General features: G+C 36.7%; 1 protein-coding gene across 2 annotated transcripts in view; it reads right to left on the bottom strand.

The window, feature by feature from the left end:
- The window catches only part of BRD7 (bromodomain containing 7), a 40230-nt gene extending 16958 nt beyond the window's left edge, over positions 1–23272 (bottom strand). The window contains exons 1-6 of one of the 2 annotated variants that reach the window (XM_032486278.1): positions 22984–23272; positions 22340–22548; positions 9711–9840; positions 9309–9366; positions 6550–6694; positions 3079–3189 (exon numbers count right to left, since the gene is read on the bottom strand). In XM_032486278.1, coding sequence (XP_032342169.1) covers positions 3079–3189; positions 6550–6694; positions 9309–9366; positions 9711–9840; positions 22340–22548; positions 22984–23032 — 702 coding nt within the window. In that variant the 5' untranslated portion in view covers positions 23033–23272. The remainder of the gene's footprint in view (positions 1–3078; positions 3190–6549; positions 6695–9308; positions 9367–9710; positions 9841–22339; positions 22549–22983) is intronic. The other variant, XM_032486279.1, reaches the window with a different exon arrangement.
- Positions 23273–23805: the final 533 nt, after the last annotated feature.

The following is a 23805-nucleotide window of genomic DNA, read 5'->3' on the forward strand; positions in this document are numbered from 1 at the left end:
AGCTTATTTCCAAGTTTCCATTATTATAAATAAGTTTCTAGGAATCTCTATCTCTTTAGGATAAATCCTAGAAGTAAAAAACACTAGGTCAAAGGGGATGAAATACTATTTACTGCCAAGCTGCCTTCCAGGAAAGCTATATTAACTTATATATTAGTATTTAAAAGTTTTACCAGTGTTTGAAATTTTCTCTGTATGCCTGGCAAACTGAATGGTACTACTATTTTTTAAAAAGACTGCTAGCTGATTTTTAAAAACAGGTCTTATTTTAACATAAGATAACATAACATAAAAATATTAGTGAGTGTGATTATTTCTGTATGTGTTTATTGGCCTTTTGTGTTTCCCCTTGTGTATGTCATGTAAGCCATTTCTTAATTCATTTATTTCTAGTACCTGAAACAGGTTGGCACATAGTAGGTATTCAATAGATGTTGGTTAAATGAATGGGCTTAGATGACAAAGTTCTCGGTAACCTCCTTAATTTCCATTCTAGAATTTTATAAAGCAGAACCTAAGTTAAGAATATCTGGGGAATCTTTAAAAACATAATATGTGTAAAATTAAAATAATTCAATTAGACACATTTTCCAAATTTCAATACATCACAGAAAAAAGGTGAGTTTCATTATTTTTACTCTGAAACCGATGTCCTTCTGTTTTGGCATTAAAATGTCTAAATCAGCATACTATATCAATTCTCAATTTTACAAATGACTAAAATGGCTTGAGTCTTTGCCGTTAATAATAGCTAATACCTACTGAGTGCTTACCCGCACACCAGGCATAATTCTGTGAGGTAAGTACTACTGTTAGGCCATTTTACATGACTGGAAAAAGGCTGAGCAGGGTTATGAGGCCTGCCTAAGGTCACACTGCAGCTCAACAACAGCCAGGACTTGAACCTTTATTAGTCTGGTAATTAGCGGCTGGTGAACCAAAGCCACTGCACTACAAATAATACTGTGTATACTATAATGCAGCATTTACTATACTTAGGAGATCAAAAGTGTTATTCTATACATGTACATTCTTTATAAAAATAACATATCTACTAATAGTCACTATTTGTGTGTAACTGAAAAAAATGATGGAAGATCACTCTATAATCTTTACATCGAAAATTCAAGTTAACTTTGAAAAGATACCATTCATGGAAGGGTGTGCTGGGCTCTCTTGGGAAATGTGCTATTAGAAGAGTAACTCAGAAGGTCTAAAGTTAAATGTTTAAAAATCACTGCTGTTAAGGATCCCTCCCAACTAGGGTGGAGAGAACAGTCAACAGGAAGCTATAACACAGGATGGGTAGGGCTCCTCAACAGGAAGATCTGAAAAAAGGGAAAAAAGCGAGAGAGAAAAGAGAAAGTAGAGAAGAAAGTTTATTTTCTTTGCTTCCAGCCATCCTACCTCCAGTAAAACGCAAGAGATACTGGACTCTTTTGCATGTTATAGTAACTACATTATTTAGAGATGGGAAAACAGGGGTGAATCAAACTTGATAAATTTACTTTGGATATGTTATAGTCTGCAAATTACAGTTTATCCTAAAAATTCAATGTACATATTTTGGAGTGACTAAAGACTGCATTTGCTGGAGGCATTTTTACTTCAAATATGAAATAAAAGTATTAGCAGGTTTTAAAAACTGGAATATGGCTTGGTTTTAGATTCTAAGTCTCTCTCCAAAGATTGAGATAAACACTTTATGTTCCTCTTTTCTCTGCAGATTTCGCCAAAGACAGGTAACTGGCTTACATTAGTTTCTCAAGTCTTCAGGAAAGGGTGGGAACTGATGCTGTCTAAATATTAGGAGTGCAAGGATGATCATCAATTCTCAAATGTTTTTCTTTCCCCAAATAAGTAGATCCAAGAATCTTTCAGAGCCAATCACACAGACACTCAGACATCTGCACACCAAGGCAATTCTTTAAATGTAAAACTGCGATACAAATGATCACCATAAAACTTGGAAAACCATGTGCATCTACACATGACTCATTTCTACTATCCTCTAACTCCTGAGCCTGAGCTCAAGTCCTTGATTGATTTCTTTTTTATTCTTCCAATGTCCATATACCCACTCATTTCTTCTTTGCAAAATCCCTCTCCTATCTTGTCCTTCTTGGTTTCCTCCCTACTCCAGCTCTTACCTAGAATCAGCACATTAATTCTAGCAATCATCTTGGAGATCTCAGATTAAACCTTCTTCTCTAAAGATGAGAACACTGCGGCCCAGAGAGGTTAATGTCTTGCCCAAGGTCCACAAGTTAGTGGAAAAGAGCTAAAACGCCAGGAATGTCTTAGTTAATTTCCCATCTTACTCAGAGCTGGGAGTAAAACCTCAAAAGAAGTGACTTATTTTGTGAGTGCTCCTTTCTCACAGTAGATGTATACAACCATAAATTTACCCTTCAAGGTCTTTCATCAGCCATTGCTCCGAGGGGAAGCTCCTAGAACTTTCACCCCTATGTACAGTCTCTCTGTTCTAAGTTATCTCGTTTAACCTCCCTCATGAAGCCTGATGATGTGTCTGTGTCTCTGCGCACGTCTCTCTCACCTCAAATGCCTTACTATGCACCAGTTCTTGTCCTTCAAGGGAGAGTCTGCTCCTGTGGGGAGGTGGCTTTGAGACAATTTCAAGTTATTGCTCATTAGTATATTTTGTTTCTTTCTTTCTTCAACTCCTGTACTTTACCAGAAAGTTAGATTCCACCCCTACAAAGGGAAATAAGAGAGCTTTTCTCCTACAAGATTTCATTAGGCATCTAATCTATCCTATCCGGGAATTCAAGTTAATGTTTCTTTCACAGCAAACATAAGTCTATCTAGTGAATACCAATTCAAAAGCCTCTAAATAAATAATTACAAGTGAATGACAATATTTATTTGTATCAATTCCAAATGAGACTCTTCCTGCTTTAATTTTCTTATGTTAAATTTTTTTCATTTAATATTTCCTACTTTAATATGACCTGCCTATAAAACCAGTACTGTACTAGATCTGTATCACTCAGACCAAAAAACAAAGGGATACAAACTTTATAATAATTATTATTTATGAGAAAAAATTTCCTTTACCTGGCTAAGAATTTTCATCCCTGAGTGCAATAGCTTCTTTGCAGCTTTATAATAAATGGTCTCTGGTTTATTGTAAATCATAGCATTAGTACACATTAGTTTGAAGTTATCCTGCAGAGAAAATAGTAAAGGGGAAATGTGTTAAAATGAAATAAAGTACCCTTCTGTCCTGGTTTGAAATCATGCAGGTCCTCAAAAAATTAAAAACAACAACAACAACAAAACCCCTAACCTTTTCTTTTATTGTTTATCAAACAACATTAACAGCAATTTAGTATGCTTTAAAAATCACTAAGAAAGCAAACACTGCTAAATCAATTTAAATATCCTATTATATTCCTTTCCAAAATTCTTAAACATTCTATAGTAACTATAAAAACTTTAGTTCCAGGGTGAAATTTTAAAATGGTTTCTTCAGTATGATCTTACTGCACACAAAAAGAATGAGAAGAAAACACTTCTACCTTATACTTAATAATTTTAACTGAGTAGTTCATTTAATTAAAAAATATTCTTAGCTTTCAAATAAACTTTTTAAAAGGCTTTTTCTAAAATTAGTTTTTTGTGTGTGTGTGGGTAATTAGGTTTACTCATTTATTTAATGGAGGTACTAAAGATTGAACCCAGGACCTTATGCATGCTAAGCACATACTCAACCACTCATCTATACCCTTCCCCCACAAAACAAACATTTAAATTTTCCATTTATGAATTAAATATTTTATTTCAGATCTTGACTGAAAACTGAGTCAATGCTAAATTATTACAATATTTTCCACCAAATTCAAATTAACTGAGCAAAAATGGCAAAACATTTACATTAATTTTCTTTTAAGTATTTGGATACTATTATAAGTTAAACATAATTTGCAGAATGTTGTAAAATCATGCCAACAAGAAATAAACCATACAACTTCAAAGAGTTGCAACATGTAACTGGAGTAGGCAAATTATCAAAACTGTACTTTTGGTTTAAATTTCAAAGTATGCACATGTGCTGGAGAACTCAATTCCACTGCATATTTTCATGGTTATGTAATTTATACACTGAATAACCAAAAGTACAGTGATTATGCCAAGGCCTTACTAAAATGATAAAAACTCAACAAAAAAGAATCTGACCCCCCAAATTCCTCCCCCAAACTTAAAACATTCAAGCCCTACTATTTAATAACTAGTGACGATGACTTAAAACACTTAATGTAAACAGGTAGACTAAATATTATTTAAAGGCATATGAAAACAGGGAACTATATTCCATATCTTATTAATAATCTATCATGGAAAAGAATCTGAAAAAGAATACATATATAAGTAACTGAATCACTTTGCTGTACACTTGAAACATTGTAAATCAATTACAGTTCAATTAAAAAAAAAAGAATGCATGAGAAGACTGATTCAAGGGTCACAATAAATTTGATACTATATCTAAAGCAGATGAATATATATGGATCTTCAATTCTTGGCCAAGTCTCTAATCAGGATTTTGCTAGGTCCTGGATCCCTAAGAATCTGATGAAGGCTATGGATTCCCGCCTCAAGTATACATACAGAGGTGAACACAAAATTTTTAATGTAATTTTGTAAGGTTCTCGGTCCCCCTAAAGGTTCACCCATGGCTACCCAAAAGACCCCAGGTTAAGAACTGTTGTTATAGATATTCTGAAAAACTTCCATTCCATTATGAATTATCAAATACATATTTGGGGGGAGGAGCGGCAAGTGAAGGGAGACACTAGATGACTATTAACGTTAAATGACCACTGGGCCTTCAACTGGCCAGAAAATACTGGATTATCCTACCGATTACAAGTGTAATCTGTTAAGACAATTTGTGGATTCCATGAATCTTAACTGTCATGTGTTAGGTTTTACTGGACTTTTGTCTATTGGCACTTGGTCATTCACAAAGCTGAATGACCTTTCTGCCTAATCTTCATGTAATTAAAAAAACAAAAAACAAAAAAAAAATAACTCTGAATAGCCTAATGAGCTGGATAAGCTAATAAACATTACAACGGGCTACTGAATTTTCCTGAGGAAAAAAAAAATGCAGTAATGTAGAAAACTCCAAAAAATTAAAAATACTTGTTTGTTTCAATTATGATCAATCTTAACCATTTGCTCAAAAACATTTAGTGGCCATACTTTTACTCCTTCCTGTCATCATAAGAGAAAGATCAGAGGAAAACTATTCACAAAAAGAAAAAAAAACTGTGAAAAATTTTCCATTAAGCAATAATAAGGTCAGAAATATGCTGAAACAAACAGTTCTAGCCTAATTTTTACCAGATGAAAAGTCGGGAAAAATCTCCATTTCTCTGAATACAATTCAGTTTTTTCAGAGCAAGTGAAATATTATCTGTACATTCAAGTTGATAGTAAAGATAGAATTAAATGCTGGTGTTATTCATAAATTTCAGCTGATCAATGTGGATGAAAAAAAGAGAGCCCAAATAAAGATAATGTTAACTGTCTACAGTTTTCCTTCTGTAACTGAATAGGGTCTAGCCCTTATGTCAGGTGAACACCGTAACCTGACAGAAACAGAAAACAGAACAGAAAAAATAAAGCTATAGCTGATATTACCTAAATCAGTTAAGTTCATGATGGTTTAGTACAGAGCAAATTGAAAAAAAACACATCGTTATTTGGAGGATTAAAATGGAAAGTATAACTCTGAAATCAACATAAACCAAGGCTATTTAAAGAGGGAAAAAGCTTCAACTATAACATCAGGCATATACATCACCTTGGTGGCCTGAAATATCTTTACTTTTACATTTTAAATTTCTTTCTTCTTAAAGTTGAAGAAAATATGCTAAACAAATACAGCCAAAGTGAACTCATGGAGCAACTGACTTTCATCAAACTAGAAAATGTAATTAAACCTCTCTTTAGTATTTCTAGACAAGCCAATTTATTCTCTATTTTAGAAGATGTCCCTAGAAACAGAAAAAAAAAAAAAAAACCTACTCTAAATCAGCTTCCATTAAAATATCAATTTTATTCAATATCTTGTAATAACCTATACAGAAAATAATCTGAAAAAAAGTAACTGAATCACTTTGCTATATACCTGAATCAACTATACTTCAATTAAAAAAAACTGATTTTACCTGTGTTGATCTGAAATTAAAAATTAAACACCTTTTCATTTTAAAGGTTGAAAAAATATTTTGTAGAACAAATGAAATTCAAAGTTTTACCAAAACCCATAAAATAATGAAAGACTGCAGATGGCTTATTTTGCCTGGTTTTCTATCACCAAGCTCAAAAATGTTTTCTAAGACAGAAAAATACAGATTTAGATAAACTTTAGGGAGATTATGAATACCAGACATGCAGATTTCTATCAAGATTTTGTATATACAGGATCCAAGAGCTTGACTCTCAATTGAATAGATATGTTACTTTGTAGCACAGCTCACTCTATTTCTCCAACACAACATAAATAACCAGAGTTACCTTTAGTTCTTCTATGGACTGGTAATCATTGTTCTTGATCTTTTCTTTCATGGTACTAAAATCCATTGGGTGTTTAATGATCATGGAGTAGCCAGGAGCAATAAAATCAGTCACAGGAAATGAAAAGAAAGCACTTGGGTCTTTTCTGTGAAGACAGGAAAAAGACAATTTTATTTCTACTACAAACAAATCTACTGGTCAAGGAGCAGAAGTAAGAGGAAACTCTTCAGATGTAGAAAGAATCTGTTGTGTGCTAATATGTTTTTCACTGAAAACTGAAATGATGATTTTAAAAACTAATAACTATGTAACAACAGGGTTAAGATATTTTACATACAAATTGTACCCTTAAGGCAGAGAATCTTTTAAACTATAGAGCTTAATTAATTTGTAGCATCTTACATAGGGAAAGATGAAACAAAATAAAAACCTAGACTAACCTAGATCAATGCTTTATACTCTGGGAGATTAGTACTATGTATTTTTATCAACTATAGAGGAAAAGGCAGAAATAATAACTATGAATGCACATCTCCAATCTTCCATATTGGTTTCTGACTAAAGGCTTAGACTCTTGGGGGGCCACAGGAGTGGTACATCTCCGCGAGTACAGCTGGCCCTCTTTATCTGTGGGTTTCCCAAATGTGTGATACGGAGGACTGACTGTATTCACTGCACCACTGCCATTTTATACAAGGGATTTGGACATCCTTGGATTCTAGTATTCAGTGGGACTCCTGGAATCAACTCCCTGTGGATACCAAGGGATAATTGTATATACCTTTTCTTAATGGACTTCCATTGTGTGTGTAGGGGGTGCTCAAAAAACTGGTATTAAAAAGGTCCTCATAATATTCCCAAAACTAGAGACCCAGTGCTTTCTATCTCAGGTTCTTAACTCTGGCTGTGCATGAGAATCATTAGAGGAGCTTTAAACAAAAATCCAGTGGGGTGGGAGGCTTACCCTAGAGACACTACATGAGAATCTCTTGGGGGAAAGGAGGGTGGGTCCAGGCATTGGTTTTTCTAGGGTTGACTTTTGGTATTTCCAGTATTGACAGGGTTGAGAACCACTGCTCTATATGATTAGCCCATTAGTCAGATATTTTCCTCTGGAAATTTGGCAAAGCAAAGCTTTCTTACTACAAATAATCATAGCAATAAAAATGGTTTAAAAAATAATAATAGCAATTAAAAAAATGTATCTACCACATGCCAGGACCACTGGTAGGGAATTGATGTATTTTATATCTAATCCTCATAGAGGCCATCAAGGAGGTAGTATCCTCACTTAGAGATGAGCATACTGAGGCTCAAAGGTCAAATCATTTAGGTCATAAATCCGATAAAAGATAGAGCTGGAATCTGAACTCAGGTGTGTGTGAATCTGCCTCTGTTCTTCCCAGAAGGATGCATAAGGAGTGACACTAAAAATTGCTGAGAATAAGCAAAACTATCCAGTCTGGAACTTACATATCCAAATGCATGCTGTCCATAGTAGTTACCATGAATAACACCATGAAGTATCTCTGGAGGACCTCTTCAGAGCAAATTACCTACATCCCCTAAAATTAGTCATTTTAATATAGAGTCCCACTTGACCAAAAATATTATTACTAAACTTGCTTAATTATATTCTTTACCACCATTTATACTGAGCCTCAAGGATGAAGAATCACTAAGACTATTCAAAAAAAGTGGCTCTGGGTTCTCCCAAATGTTCTAAGCAATGTGAATGTCCCTAGTCTAAGACAGACCTTGTTAGGTAGATTTCTTTTAAAGTGACATCATTAACCTACATTCTGATCTTATGTTGCAAGAAACAAAATTAAAAGGTAACCGAAACACTTCATAGTCATATATTCTAACTGAGTTGGAATGCTCAATATTTACTGGTTCACTCCTTTGGGACAAGTAATGAATGATTCATTCAAGTGTAAATACTTGAGATACAATTTTCTCAACTGTTCTGTAACAACAAAAAAGGAAAGAGAGGCCACTAATTTCTGATCTTAACTGCAAAGCTGAATAGGTGTTGAACAGACAGCGCTAGAGGCTTTACTTCAAATGTTACTTATGATGTGTTCTGGGGCTGACATACAAGTCCAACACAGTGAGGAGAAAGTTTATTGTTAGAATGCGTGCCCATACCAATGAATCCTCTGCAAATAATGTCAATGTCTTTGAGCTAAAAATTCAAATTCTGAGCAAAAAGAAATATCAAATATTTTAATAAACATTGATTTATTCTTTTCCCTTTTAAGAACACTGGTTTTATCTAGATATTGTAATTTTCAGAACAGATTTCTGCATTTAAGAGAGGGTCACAAATGCTATTAATGGCATTTGTTTCTTCCCCCAGACTTAGTAATTGTTGAATATTCTTGTACAAACATACAGAATGTATTTTTATCTATTAGCAAAGTGGGAATGTCTGTATTGTTTATTCTTGATTTAAAGCTTTAACATCAGAAGTTACTTTAGATTAAGGAGAAATTTGCCATTAAGAGTATTATGTAACACTCTTCAAGCTGCCAGTTAAAACAAACCAAACAAGAACATCTAAAAGTCAGCCTCTTGGAGTACTTCTATTGCCAGGCAAAATATTTATCATCCACTTTAAAATCAAGTACATTTGGATTTAGACCACAAAATGTGGCTTTAAATAATAATAATAATAATAAAAAAAAGAGAAGTGATCTGGATCCTATATTTCCCATTTCAATTTCCATGTTATAAAAATGTTGGAAAAAATTTACCTCTGTAATTGTCTCATCAGTTGATTCAAAGCTTCTTGAAGGGGTGTCTGTTCTACTTCTAAAGTGAAAAAGAAAGGAAAAGAGTGTTTTAAAAAGGAAGGATTCTAGAGAATATTGTCTAGCTTATTTTCTTTCTATACATGACTAACATCCATCATTAAATATCTCATAGAGAAATTCCACTTATCTTACAAATATGCCGAAGAACGAGAATATCAACTTCAAAACTGAAGTAATTCTAAACGCTTAAGCAGTGACAGAAATAAGAAAAGTTAAAAAAAAAATTAAACAGCTTTTAAATTTTAACTTAAAACCTAAAAACCCAGTCATTTTCCCTGGCTATGATCCTTAAAATAATTTCAGGCTCCTCATTCAGGACAGTCAATTCAGAGTTATTCCAACCTTCTTGTTTCGCTAAAGAGCTTGCAAGAGGCTTCTCAGGAGGCAAGTCTAATCCTACAGGAGCCTGACACTGGAGGTCTTTTTCTGCCTCACTGTCCACGTGGTCACGATCTCGCTTCTTTTTATCCTCCTAAATGGAACAAAGGGAGATAATTTATAAATACTTCAGAATCAATACCTTTAAAACAAATCATTTTAATTTCAGTGGAAAAAGACACCACTGAAAGAAAAGATTAACAATGAAATCTTAATGTATTTTACTGCCATCTACTGGAAAAGGAGAGAATAACATGTTCATAAAGAAGAAAAAAAGTGCTTCTATATGCTAGAAATAATTAGAAAAATACTGTTATTCACAAAAGAAAATATACCTAGGAGTAAGTCTAATAAAAGATGACAAACACCTTTTAGGAAAAATTTTGAAAAATTATTGAAAGGCCATTGTGGAAGACCTGAATAAAGGAGATATACCATGTTCATGAACTGAAAGACAGTCGATTCGTTCCAAAGTAATCTATAAATACAATGTAATGCCAATCAAAATTGCAAGATAGGATTTTTCATGAACTTTGGCAAGCCAATTGTATAATTTATCTTGAAAAGTGAATCATCAAGAAAAGAACAGTTTTGAAAAAGTTTACAATAAGATGTTTCTTATCAGATATTAGGTATTTGTATAAAGTGGTAATAGGACAATGTGGCTCTGACACAGGGATAAACAAACAGACCTATGGAACAGATTATAAGCCCAGAAACTGACCCATGCACATAGGAAAATGTCTTGATATATTACAGCAGTGGCATTATAGACCAATGACAAAAGGGTAAAGCTGGAACTGGTTATCTATATGGAAAAAAAACATGAAATTAGATCTCTACCTCATACCACATGCAAAAGTAAATTCCAGATAGACTTAACTGTACAGAGCAAAGCTTTAAAACTTGAGCTAAAATAAAAGAATCTTTATGACCCAAGAGTAGGGAAAGATTTTCTTATCCACAAAGCTAAAAGATGAGCGATTGACTGAGATAAAGTACTTGAAGCACAAGTAACTCAAAGATTACATAAAGAGCATCTACAAATTCATGTAAAAAGGCAAATCACCCAATAGAAAATGTGTAAAAGATATCACAAGTAATTCCCAGAAAAAAAAATCGGAAATATTAAGAAACATGAAAACTACCTTCAAGCTCTCTAGAACTGTGGGAATTATAAATTTAAAAATGGGAAGGCATTTCATATCTCTATGGTAAAAATTAAAATGTCAAGTTTTGATGAAAATGTAGAAAATTGGGGCTCTCATACCTTGCAGATAGGTGAGTAATAGGTATAACCATTAAGAGAACAATTAACAATATCTAGTAAAGCTGAAGCTACTGTTACCCTACTTCTCAGCTATTCTACTTCTGGGCATATACCCTAGAGAAACTTTCTGTCACAAGTGTACATGAAGACATGTACAAGAATATTTATTGCAGCACTCTTTGAAATAGTAAAAAAATTTAGGAACAACCCAATGCCTACTAAAAGGAAAATGGATTAATAAATTATGGTGTATTTACACAGCCAATAAAATAAGCTAAAGTTACACTGTATCAACGTGTATTATATTCAGAAACAATTTCTAGAGGAAATAGCTGATAATTGTTATGTAAAATCTGAAAATATGTACTGAATTTTACAAATGTATGCAGAAATTGTAAAATTATAAAGACAAGTTTGCATGTGATAACACCAAACTCATGGCTCCCTCTAGGGAAAGAGAGAGAGGACTGGAATTCTGGAAGGGCACACAGTAGGCTTCATCCATGTCTGTACTCTAATTTCTTAAAAAACAGACAAACAAACCAAAAAAACCCCAAAGAAGCAAAAGGCAAAATGTTAAGATTTGCTAGGTGGTAGTTTTTTTTTTAATTCTCTTTTCTTTGCATTTAAAAAATTAAATTTTACACTAAAATTGTCCCAAAATGTCTATTCTATGCTCTTCTCAACAGGATCTGACTGACTCAAAAACAATTTTCTTGGCCTATGTCCTAATTTCTTATTCTAGTATCTAGAGCACTGGTTCTCAAAGTGTAGTTTCCAGACCAGAAGCATCCAGCATTATCTGGGAAATTGATAGAAATGCAAATTCTGAGATCTGATTACGGTTCTCAAACTTCAGTGTGCATCAGAATCATCTGAAGGTCTTGTTAAAACATCAAAAACTAGGCCCTGTCCCCAGAATTACTGATCCAGTAGGTTTACAGTAGAGCCTGTGAATCTGCATTACTAACAAGCTTCTAGGTCGTGTGGGTATCACTGCTGTGGGGAATCACACTTTGAGTATCACTAATACAGAGCTTAAACATTCTATTCCCAGGGTCCCAGGATTCAAATCTAATATAAAATATATGAGTGGTCAAAGCTCAGAGAACATTACAAACTGTAAGCATTGTGCACCTGATGCCAGTTTCCATTAAACTAATTTTTTCATGGCCCCATGACAAGCAGTAATTTTTGGCTCAGGAAAGTTTTATATCTTTTTCTCTGAGAAACTGGCATGAATCTTTCATAGGTTGTAAAGTTCAGAATATCTGTTCAATGGAAAATGGACCCCCAGAGACAAGAGCTCTTTCTATTAAATGTTAATTGTGGAGAGAGGACAGCTTGAAAGGCAATAAGCACTCTCCTAGATGGAAAGAACTAGTACAGGAAGTCTACAGTAGGGGTTGGGAAACTTTTTTGGGGTAAACAGCCAGGCAGCGTATATTTAGGCTTTGTAGTACACAGTGTCTGTCACAGCTATTAACCTTTGCTGGTGCAGCAAGGAAGCAGCCACAGACAACATGTAAAAGAATAGGTGTGGCTGTATATCAATAAAACTTTATTTACAAAATCAGGTGGTGCTGGCTATAGTTTGCTGACGCATGGTCAACACACTCAAGTTATAGCTCTAGCTTCATCCTTAACATACTTCTCTAACTTTCACAGGCACTCTCACTAGACTTTTTTTTATCACTTGCAGGGTAGAGACTTAAATGTTGATTTTTGTTTATCTTACAGTTTATGAAATGGTGAAATGACCATGAAACAGAAAAGCCGAAAAAACACCAAAGGAAAGTATGTCTCTGAACTACCCCTACCTAGAAACTTTATCTAGTCAGCCCGGTCTACAGTAACTGCTTTACTATTCTGTATGGCAAGAGAACATATATAGCCTTCTGGGCTAGAGTCCAAAAGAGAAAAAGAATATAAAAAACATCTACCTGGAAACTACCCCAAAGTGAATAGAGATACTGTTGTATGTTATTGATTGACTAGGTGTTAGAAGATCTAGCTTCTAATTTACTGAAATATGACCCTAGACAAGTTACCCCACTATTTTAGTCTCAGTTTCACCTATAAAACATGAGGCTTTGATCTCCACAGTTTTCTCTTCACACCTAACATTCTGATTCCAACCTTCCAATTTTCCTTTTTTATGATTCATAATATACCACAGAATCCTACTTTTAACATCAGTTACTAAAAGCAATAGATAAATAAAGCCAGACGTTAACACAGTTCTGGTTAACAGTAGTGTATTTTGCTAATTACATATAGAAAACTAAAGAAAAATACTAGAACCATTTAATTTCAGGTAGCCAAGGAAGGAGGGTTTATAAGTAGTTTATAAAATAGGTTCAAATTCTGGCTTTGCCATTTACTAGCTATGAGATTATGGATACACTAAATGATTTTTTTTTGGGGGGGACTCATTTCCTCATCTTTAAAATAGACACAATACATAATTAAGAAGATTGTTCTGAGGATTAAATATGGTAATGTATGTGACTTTTTAGCCCAACAGCTAGTACACAGTGAATACTCATTAATTCATGCATTCAATAAATAAATGAGGTTTTACTGTGTGGATACACATTGGTGGATAAAACACATACAGTCCTGCCCTTAGGAAGCCAACAGTGTAAAAACAGAGGCAGACATCAAACAACTCAGTAAAAAAACCCAAACAGATTTCAAGGAAAGAATAACTATTGGATGAATCTATCTAATTTACACTGGAGAAGTGTGGGAAGGCTTCTACAAAGAAGTTAACATCTAAGTTGAGATCTGAAGGAGAGAGAATTTAGCCAGGCTGGGGTGGAAATCGGGGTGGGAGTGACGTGGGAATGGAATTTCAGGGAGAGTAAATCTCCTGTGTGCAAGAAGGTCTGAGGCAGGAGAAACAGTAGTTATTTCCATGACTACAAACTTATTTCAGACTAGATTATAATTTATCCATGACTCAATGGCAAATTATTAATTTGTGAGCAATACTTCTGAAACAAATCTTTGCTCATTTTATTAACATTGTAACACACACTGCACTATGTTATAGACACATTTGCCTCTTTTCACTAGAGTTCTTTGTGGGGAGGGGCCCATTACTTACTTAGCTCTGTACTTCCAGGCTCAATAATGCTTAATACATAATATTTGCAGAATTAATTCATCACAAGAGACAGCATGAAATAGGAACATGAAAGCATGAGAATTAGCAGCTGAAGTCCTACGTAATTAGTACTATCCTTCAGATTAGCCACTTTTGTAGAAGATACATATAGCTATACTTACACTTAAATAATGCTTCCAGTATGCAAAACAATTTCAGAACTTCACTTTAACAGCTGATTTTAGAATTTATTTGAAAAATCAGTTTTATTACTTTGAAGCTATACCTCATCTTTGGCCTTAGGTTGAAAATAGGATCTGCTGCCCAATTTAGCTCTTACCTCTATGATGCCTTCCCCTAGTTCTCCAAGGCAGAATGAAAAACACTTTCCTCTGGACTCCCAAAACACTTCATTCATATAGCCATAGGGAGGTCCTGGGTTCAATACCCAGTACCTCCATTAAAAAAAATAAATAAATAAACCTAATTACACCTCCCCCTCCTCCAAAAAAGAATTTATAAGGCCATGAATTTTATTTATCCTTTTCTGTCTGATTCCCCAGCCCACTCCAAGCTCCTGTAAAGCAGGAACTGTATGTTATTTACCTTCATCATTCGAGTCTAGTACATAATAGATTTCTGGTATATATTTGTTGAGTAAATAAACAAATAAATAATACTATTAGAGGACCAACACTACTCTTATGTCCTTAGTTAAGAGCCCTCTCTTCTCTGGGAAGATCTTCTGTGATCAAGAGGACCACCTCAAGAGGGAACAGCAGAGTGGGAAAAAGGGGGAGGATTTTCTGCCAACCTGAATAATCCATAGCAGCTGAGATCATGTATGTAGCAGATTCATACAAAAGAAGTCAACGAGTTGTGTTATGACAGAATTCCATTTTGCTAAATGATTACAGTCATTCATTTCTCCTCCCTAGTAATAAGCTACCTCATCCTTTATGCCTCAGTTAACTCAGAAATAAAATGAGATACTAAAAGTATCTACACCATAAAGCTATTAAGTATTAAAACAGGAAACATAAAGAACTCAGAACAGTGCCTGGCATATGGGAAACACTCAAATGTTAGTTTTTATGAGTATGTATGCCCCTTGGGACCTGGTATAATGCTTTAATAAAACAGGTGCTTATTGGAATTTACTGTATATGAGTAAGTTTTAAATTTTCATTAAGTTTTACTTATACTAATTTGAAAATATATAACATTCCTATGTTCACTGAAGCATTAGTTACAACAGCCAAGATATGGAAACAACTTAAGTGCCTATCAATGAAAGAACGGGAAAAAAGATGTGTATATATATACAACAGAAAATTACTCAAAAAAAAAAAAAAAGATGAAATTTTGCCATTTGCAACGTGGATGAAAGATGAGGGTTTTATGCTAAGTGAAGTAAGTCAGACGGAGAAAGACAAACACTATGATTTCACGCATATCTGGAATATAAAAAACAAAAAACAAAATAAATGAAGAAAACCAAACCAAAAAAACACAAACGCATATACACAAAGAACACAGTGGTTACCAGAGGGGAAGGGGGATGGGGAGGGTGAAATGGGTAAAGGGAATCAACTGTATGTTGATGGATGGAAACTAAACTTTTGGTGGTGAGCTTGCTGTACTCTACACAAAAGAATATAGTGCTATAACACGTGAAACTTACGTAATGTTATAAACCAATGTTGCTGCAATAAAAAATAAAACAAATTTTACTTAATCCCAGCATTATAAATAATATCCTATGTAGGCTAATACTCATGACTTAAAAAAACTTTGCAGCTTGCAAAGCTGTGAAGACAGAATTTGGGTTAGGATTATGCTTGCAAAGCTGTGAAGACAGAATTTGGGTTAGGATTATGCTTTCCAGAAGAATAGGTTTGAGTTTCAATGAAAGAATTTAGAGCTCTCATCTGAGCGATTTCAATGAAAAGCCTTCTTAGTAGGTCTCCTTACACCCAGTGTCTACTCTCTTTAACATCTGCCAGATACTGTTAACATATTAACATTACTAAGGCTCAACTTTTTACCATTCTTGCACTCAGAAAGTTTCTGACTCCCCACAGCTTACATATCCAAGTTCAAACTCCCTACTCTGATATCTCAACTGCCTTTCAGATCTTATCTTATACTCCTCTTCATGTATTCTGTGCTTAAAAAAGAAAACTACTTTATGTCCCTATATATACCCCCACATTTGCCCACCTTCATGCTACTGTTCTTAATTTTCTACTTGATGTACAAGCTTCCTTACCTCCAAATTTCTGTGCAGTAATGCAGCATTCTGTTCAGGCACCAGCTTCTCAAACCAGCATATAAATGAAAATTGGGTTGTCAGATTACCTTTGAGAAGTACCTGAAGTAGCCCATGAAGCGTAACATTCATGGCTTTATGTGTACAATCCTTTACGTTTAATGAAAAGAATATGAAAACAATATTTCTATTACACTACAATAATAGCTCAGAATATATAATTGACCCCATGTTGACTGTAATGCAACATCACTACACTCTGATTTCTAAAGACCAGCTCAAATGCTACTTCCTGAGCAAAGTCTTCTGTGATTCTCCCAGCTCTAAGGAATTTCAGGAGCCTCAGAACTAGAATCCTGCCTCTATTCGTGCACTGATTTTATTCTTCCATGTACTGTGAAGGGGGTAAGGGGGTGGAGGTTGGTGTTCATTTTAACAACTCTTTTAGACTAATGACCTTTTAAGGGCAAGATTTGAGTTCTTCTGGCACTGAATGTGTGACCTTGAGCCAGCTACTTAACTTGTTTGAGACTCAGTTTTCTCATCTATAAAAGAGAAGAAAATACAGTCCGGCAATTCAACTTTTGGATATATATCCAAAAGAATTAAAAAAAGGCTCTCAAAGAGATACTTGTATACTCATGTTCATAACAGCGTTATTTACAATAGCCAAAAGGTAGAAGCGAACCAAATGTCCATTGATGAATGAATGGATAAACAAAATGAGATATATCCATACAGTGTAATATTATTCAGCCTTAAACAGGAAGGAAATTCCAACACATGCCATAACATGGATGAACCCTGAAGACATGTTAAGTGAAAGAAGCGAGTCACAGAAGGACAAATACTGTGTTACTGTACTCCACTTATATGAGGTATCTAGAGCAGTCAAACTCAGAGACAGAAAGCAGAACGGTGGTTACCAGGGGCAGGGGGAGGAGGAAATGGGGAGTTGTTTCATGGGTATGAAAAAGTTCTAGAAATTGGTGGTACAACAATGTGCATACACTTAACAGTATTGAACTAGACACTAAAAATGGTTAAGGTGGTAAATTTTACACTATGTGTATCTTACCACAATTAAAAAAAAAGAGAGAGATGATAATACCATTCTCATAGGATTACAGTAAGGAGTAAGGTAAGATAACATACATAAAGCACTAAGCACAGAACCTAGCACGTAATACATGTTTCAGAAGCACCAGTCGGTATTTGTAATGTACCAATATGTAGCTTTTAGTAATCATAATAGGTGTGTGTGTGTATGTATATATATGGTTGTACCACTTTACTAAAAATGATTTTAGAAAACTCATGTAATTTTTATAAATCATGACTTTATCAATATAATGGCCCACAAATAATTTTACCTTGTAGACCTTAGCTTTATTTAACTGTCCTCTTGTGCCTAATTACTAGATCAAATGGTGTGAGCATTTTTTCTAAGTTTTATTTTATTTTTTACATAATGTGGGAATGAACGACTTGAAAACCTAAGGCTGGATCTTTAGGAAAGGGTAATGTTAGGTAGTAAGAGTTATGCCAGTAGGCAAATTCTTTGCCAACTGCTCAGCATTCAAATGTTTAAAAAAAAAGAAAGAAAAAAAAAAGAAAAAAAAAGGGAAAACACACTCTCATAGGGTTGGTATCTCGATTATGGTCTGATTAAAAATAAAGCATGTTGTATTCTTAATGCTAAGATTGGTATTACATAACCAATGCTCTACAAGGAGAAACACAGATCTGTCTGTTTGGGGCATCTTAAACTAATATAATCAGAGCCTTCCTACTCAAAGGAAGAAAATCACTTAACTTTGAGACATCTTTGAACAATTTCAGGGTTCTGTGTTGTGTGCTTCCCCAAAACTTTATCTTCTTCTTACTTTCCTAAGTAACAGATTCCTGATTTTTATTAAGATCCAATACTACCATCCCCTCCCCCCAACTAAAAGACTCCCAGCCTCCCTACCAGCTAGGGTGCCTAAGTGATCAAGTTCTGGCTAATGAAATATAAGCAGAAGTTATGAATGCCTTTTAGAAAAACACTTTAAAAGGGAAAGGGCATGCTTTATCTTTTCTGTGTGTGCCTTCCTCCTTCCCACTGCACAGAAGTGACAGAAGAACCAGTCCCTCAGAACCACATGTACTCCAGCCCCTTCAAGGCCCACAGGTGTCACACAGCTACTTTCCCCAAGAAGAGACCAAAGGCAACTGCTGTCCCTAAAACTCCCTGGACACCCAGAGATAGTTCAGAGAGAAGTGTCCTTCTGAAGTCTCCCTAGCAAAGAAACTTCCCTTCCCCCACCCCCAGTCCAGCCTGGAAAAAAGGGATAACCCAAACAGCCTCTACTGAACCAATGACACCCCCAGAAAACGTGGAAATGTCCCATGGTCCCTAGCCCTGAGTCCTGGAGAAGTGGGACCCTGGGCAAATTCATTTTACTTCTTTGAGTTTCCACTTTACCTTTTGTAAAATGGAAACCATCTACCTACCTGCCCTACTCTGCAGGATGTTACGTCCAAATGAAACTGTGGATGCAAAAGCACCTGAATTTGCAATGAAATAAAAATATATAGATGGCTAATGATATTGAGAGCCAGGGTCAAGAAAGGGCAGAGAGGGAGACTTTCAGAACATATCTTAAAGATACCCTTATAAAAGTATACAGAGAAATATGAACAATGAGGTTCAATTCAGCATTATTTGTAACATATAAAAGTTACATAAAATAAAATATGGCACATCAATACAGCCAAATACAATGTAGTTAATAAAAAGATGAGACAACTGGTAAAACAAGAAATGAAGAGTGTATCAGTTGGCATAATGGTAGTTATTGCCAGAACTAAAACCAGAAGTGGTTAGAAGGGGTTACTTCAACTTCCAGTTAAACGAGATGATGGCAGGAACAAAGAGTTCAGAAGAGACAACAGTGGACGAAAGATGTCAACACACCTGGGAGATGAAAGGCAAGTGAAGGAGTCTGCAGATCAAAGAAAGCAAGATACCTCCTGGTCAAGGAGGTAGACATCCCTGAGAAAAGTTCAAACCCCAGAAACCTGGAAAAGCTCAGAACCTGGAGATACAAGGAAGCAGAGAATCTCCAAATCTGGACACCAGTCAGAAGTGGGGAGAGATGCTGGACTGTGAGCAGAGCACTGGATAGGAAGACCTTCAGCCTCCTTTCCTTGGTTGGCTCCCAAAATACCAGCAGCCAGGTAAGATCCTTCTCGCAAGAGGAATTTTTCTCTGGAGAGACCAAAGAGCCCTGAGAAAATATCTGCAGGGTACAGACATTTAGTGGTTCCCCACCAAAATGATCAGGTCTCTGTTTAATGACGCTACAGTGAAGTCCATCAGTGGACAAACTTTATCTAGGCACAAAGCATAAAATCAGCCTTTTCATAATATACATTTAAATATAAACAGATTACAAAGGCTCAACACCTAACTGAATGATGCTTTTAATACAAAAGGAGGAGACCAAATAAATAACTGAAAAACTTGAGGGGAAATAGAGACAATGAAAGGAGCAAAAGAAAACATAAAAACAGCAAAAAAATGCATCAATTAATATCCTCAGAGAAATAAAAGATATTGCATGTACAAACAAGAACAGGATGCTATTTAAACAACAGCAATTAGAGAACATGGAAAAGTTCTTGGAAATTCAAAGTACAAGATCTGAAATAAAATTCAATAGCAGAGTCAGAAGACAAAGTTTAAGAACTCTCCTTGAAAGAAGAATACAAGAAAAGAAGAGGAAAAAGAGGAGGAAAAAACATAAGAAAATCAGAGGATGAGTCCAGGAGTCCAACATCTAAATGGCAGGGGTTCCAGCAAGAAAGAAAAGAGAGAACGGAGAGAGGGAAACTATCACAGAAATATTTCCAGCAAACATCTCAGCGCTGAAGGCAAGATTATTCATTGTGCAACAGAGCACTGAAGATAAAGGAGAAGATCCTAAAAGTTTCAAGAGAGCACATGCTGATCACACACAAAGGACTAAGAACCAGAATGGCAACAGACCTCTCAATAGCAAATCTGGAAGTCAGAAGATAACAGAGCAATGCTTTCAAAACTCTAGGACAAAGTAATTTCCAAACTGGAATGCCATGCTGAGTCAAACAACCAATCTATATGAGGAGACTACATGAAAGAAGAATAAAGATTTTCAAACATGTAAGAACTTACAAAAATCTACCTCCAATGGATGCTTTTTTACGAAGTTTATAGAATTAAGACTTCACCAGAAAAAGGGAGTAAATCAAGAAGAGATGGGATCCAGGAAGCAGGCAAAGAAGAGTCCGAAGAGGTCTACAGAATAACCGACCCAGACTAGAGCAGGAGGGGACAGAGGGCTGCAAGATGGATGTCTCAAAAAAAGGGGAAATGTCCAACCATGTGAAAAACAGAAATCAGAGGGGTTTTACAAATCTGTTACAGTTTGGGAAGAATTAGTACACGATAACCAAACAAATGAAAGCAATTAATCAACTGGTCAAGATCAGATCTGTATTTGTAAATTACATTTGTTTCCAATGAACAATAATTAAAAATAAATAATGAATATTGATTTAACAAAGAACTGTGATGTCTCTACACTGGGAGAATGTAGGAAGGGAAACTGGGGGCGTGGAGCAATATAAGAATGCTAATTTGAATTCTCCTCTTCTGTAACATGATGTTGGTAAAAGATGTAAACTGATAAATCAGTAAACAGCAATATAAACCTACATTTAGAAATGGAGGTAAACATCCGAAGACAAAACTAAAAAGTTTGGGAAGTAAAACTCTAGGATGGAGCAGGAGACTGCTTTTATATTACTCTTGACTTTTTAAAGCCATGGTCACGAATTACTACTAATAAATAATAATTTAAAAAAAAACCTGATTACCTCTAGAAGGGGAGATTAAATGAGGTACTGGAGCGAGGAACTTTTTCCCTCTCCATTTTATTCATTTCTGTATTACTTGAATTTCTTTTAAAAAATCATTTTACATTTAGAAAAAAGACACATTAGACAATTCGAGAGACTGTCAGTCTAGAGAAAGGCAATAAACATTGGGGCAGAAAGGCATAGAGTTAAGAAATTTCAAAGAGAGACTCTCTAAAATTTAGTGATTTACCAATGTGTTTAATCACATGGATTAGAACACTTCTATATATATAAATACAGAAAAATTATAATACTAAACCTATGGAAATCTACCTTCAAGAGCCAGTAACTGATTTAGTAAGTCACTTAGCGACAGGTTAAATTTGGGAAGTGCAGAAGTCTAGGACAATTCCAGGTATGTATGTGATCATCCTTGGAAGGTAAGTTAACTATTTATACTATTTTACCCAGTTTACAGAGCTGTCAACTTCTTTTCTTTTCTTTTTTTTCCCTATTAGCTGCAAATGGTCCAGAAAATGCTTATTTTTATTACTGGTGTCATATCCCCTAAAGGTCTCTGATCAAATTTCCTCTTCAATAGACTCAAATTTTTTTTTAGAAGATGAAAGTTGTTCATTATGTATTTGGCATTAGAATATTTATTTCAGAACAAAATTTGAACCCCGGTACATCACATTCACTTTTGAAATGGCTGTTTTCCACAACCTCAAATATTGAGGCTTTCTCGAGCATGACTTTTTACCTTTCCTTAGATGGAAAAACTACTCTTTAAGGCAGCTCCTGAAAATAGGGAACTTGCAGCTCACTCACCTGATGTGTGACTACAACTAAGAGTACAATTAAATAAAGAGTTGTTGAAACGCACAGATGATTCGTGTTTCTATTCCACCCTGCTCCTCCTCAAAACCAGTTCGATTTTACAGGCGTTTCAGCATCTCACTAGACACAAACATTATTAAATGAGGTTGGCAGCGGGAGGCCGCAAGGCTCTGAAAGTGGTACCACCTGCAAAGCTGAAGCAATGCAACATTTACCTTTACTCGTCTCCGTTTTCTCCCCTTTTCTTCACCTGGAACCTGCTTCTCTCCTTTCTTTCTTTTTTTCCGCTTTCTGTCCTTGTGTTTGTCATGATCGTTTTTGTCTTCGAAAAGGCTGGAGTCGTGCCCGGAGCTGCCCGTGGAGAGCTCGGTGACTTCGTTCCCTCCCACTTTGAGGACCAGCTTCAAGGGCTTCTCTACATACTCTTAAAAAGAAGGAAAGGGCCTCGATTAAAGGAGGGCCTCGCCGGGCAGTATCCACAATGCAGAGGGACCTCTGGACGGAGAGAAAGAGGCGCCCAGGAAGAGGCGGCAGGGGGCACGCCGTGGGCGCCCCGCGAAGCACCTGTTGAATGACGGACACTCGCCAAGTGAGCGCTCCGAACGCTGCCGGGCCCCTCGGGGCCGTCTCACCTCCCAACAGGAGATCCGCCTGGGCCGGGGGTCCGGGTTCTAATGCCGCCCCCGCCTGGGGTCTGCGGGGCTCAAGAGGGCCGCGCCCCCTTCGCGGGTCCAGGCCTGCCCGCGGGAGGTACGCCCCCCGGCCCACCTCGGAGGCTCGAGGGTCGTCTCGAAGGCACGAAAGCTCCACCGAGCCGCCGAGGGCCCGCCGCCCTCCCCCACCGCGGCCCACTCCTCACCCTCGTAGAGGTGTTTGTCCGACTTGTGCTTCTTGTGCTTCTTGCCCATGTCCGACCGGGCCCCGGTGCCCGCCCCCCGCGCCAGGCCCAGGCCGTGCGGCGCCGCTTCCGGTCCGGGCCAGGCGAGCGGAGGGCGGGAGCGGGGCCCGCGAGACCCCGCGCCGCGAGGCAGGGGGGCGGCGTGCGCCGAGCGGCGCGAGGCCCCTCACGAGAAGACAGCGCGCGCGAGACCTGGCCGGAGCCCGAGAGCGGCGGCGGGTCAGCGAGCAGCTGGCGCGGAGGCGGGAGAGAGGGCCCGCCGCGCGCACAGGGAGACGCCGGCTGCACTTGGCGGCCCCTGGCGGCTGGGGGTGGCCCTTCAGCCTGGTGCCCGGGGGCGGAATCCAGGCTGGGGGCGGGTCCGGGGCGGGTCCGGGCGGGGCCCACCGCTCTGAAACTCTGTTTTTCTTCTCTCCCTCCCTTCTTCTTCTCTCTCCCTCTTCCTTTTCTCTCTTGATTCCTTCTCTCCTTCCTTCCTCTGCTCTCCCTCTTTTCCCTTCTTCCTTTTTGTTTTCTTTTTTACCACCCTTCCTCTTCTCCCGCCTCCTCCGTTCTATACCACTTTCCCTAGCTTCTATCTTCCCTTCAACAATATTTGTTGACTCCTGTACCGATGCCGGATCCAGCAAACCTAGCACGTGACTAGGACTGGAGATGCAGTGGATTGTTTTAGTTTTATGCTTCTCCATATTGTTTGAAAAATATCTCATGTGTATGTGAAATTTTTTTGAAATTAAAGATAAATTTTAGAAATTAAATAGAAAAAATGATGCAAATATATCG

This window comes from Camelus ferus, chromosome 9 (assembly GCF_009834535.1).
Source record: "Camelus ferus isolate YT-003-E chromosome 9, BCGSAC_Cfer_1.0, whole genome shotgun sequence".
Lineage (NCBI taxonomy): Eukaryota > Metazoa > Chordata > Mammalia > Artiodactyla > Camelidae > Camelus > Camelus ferus.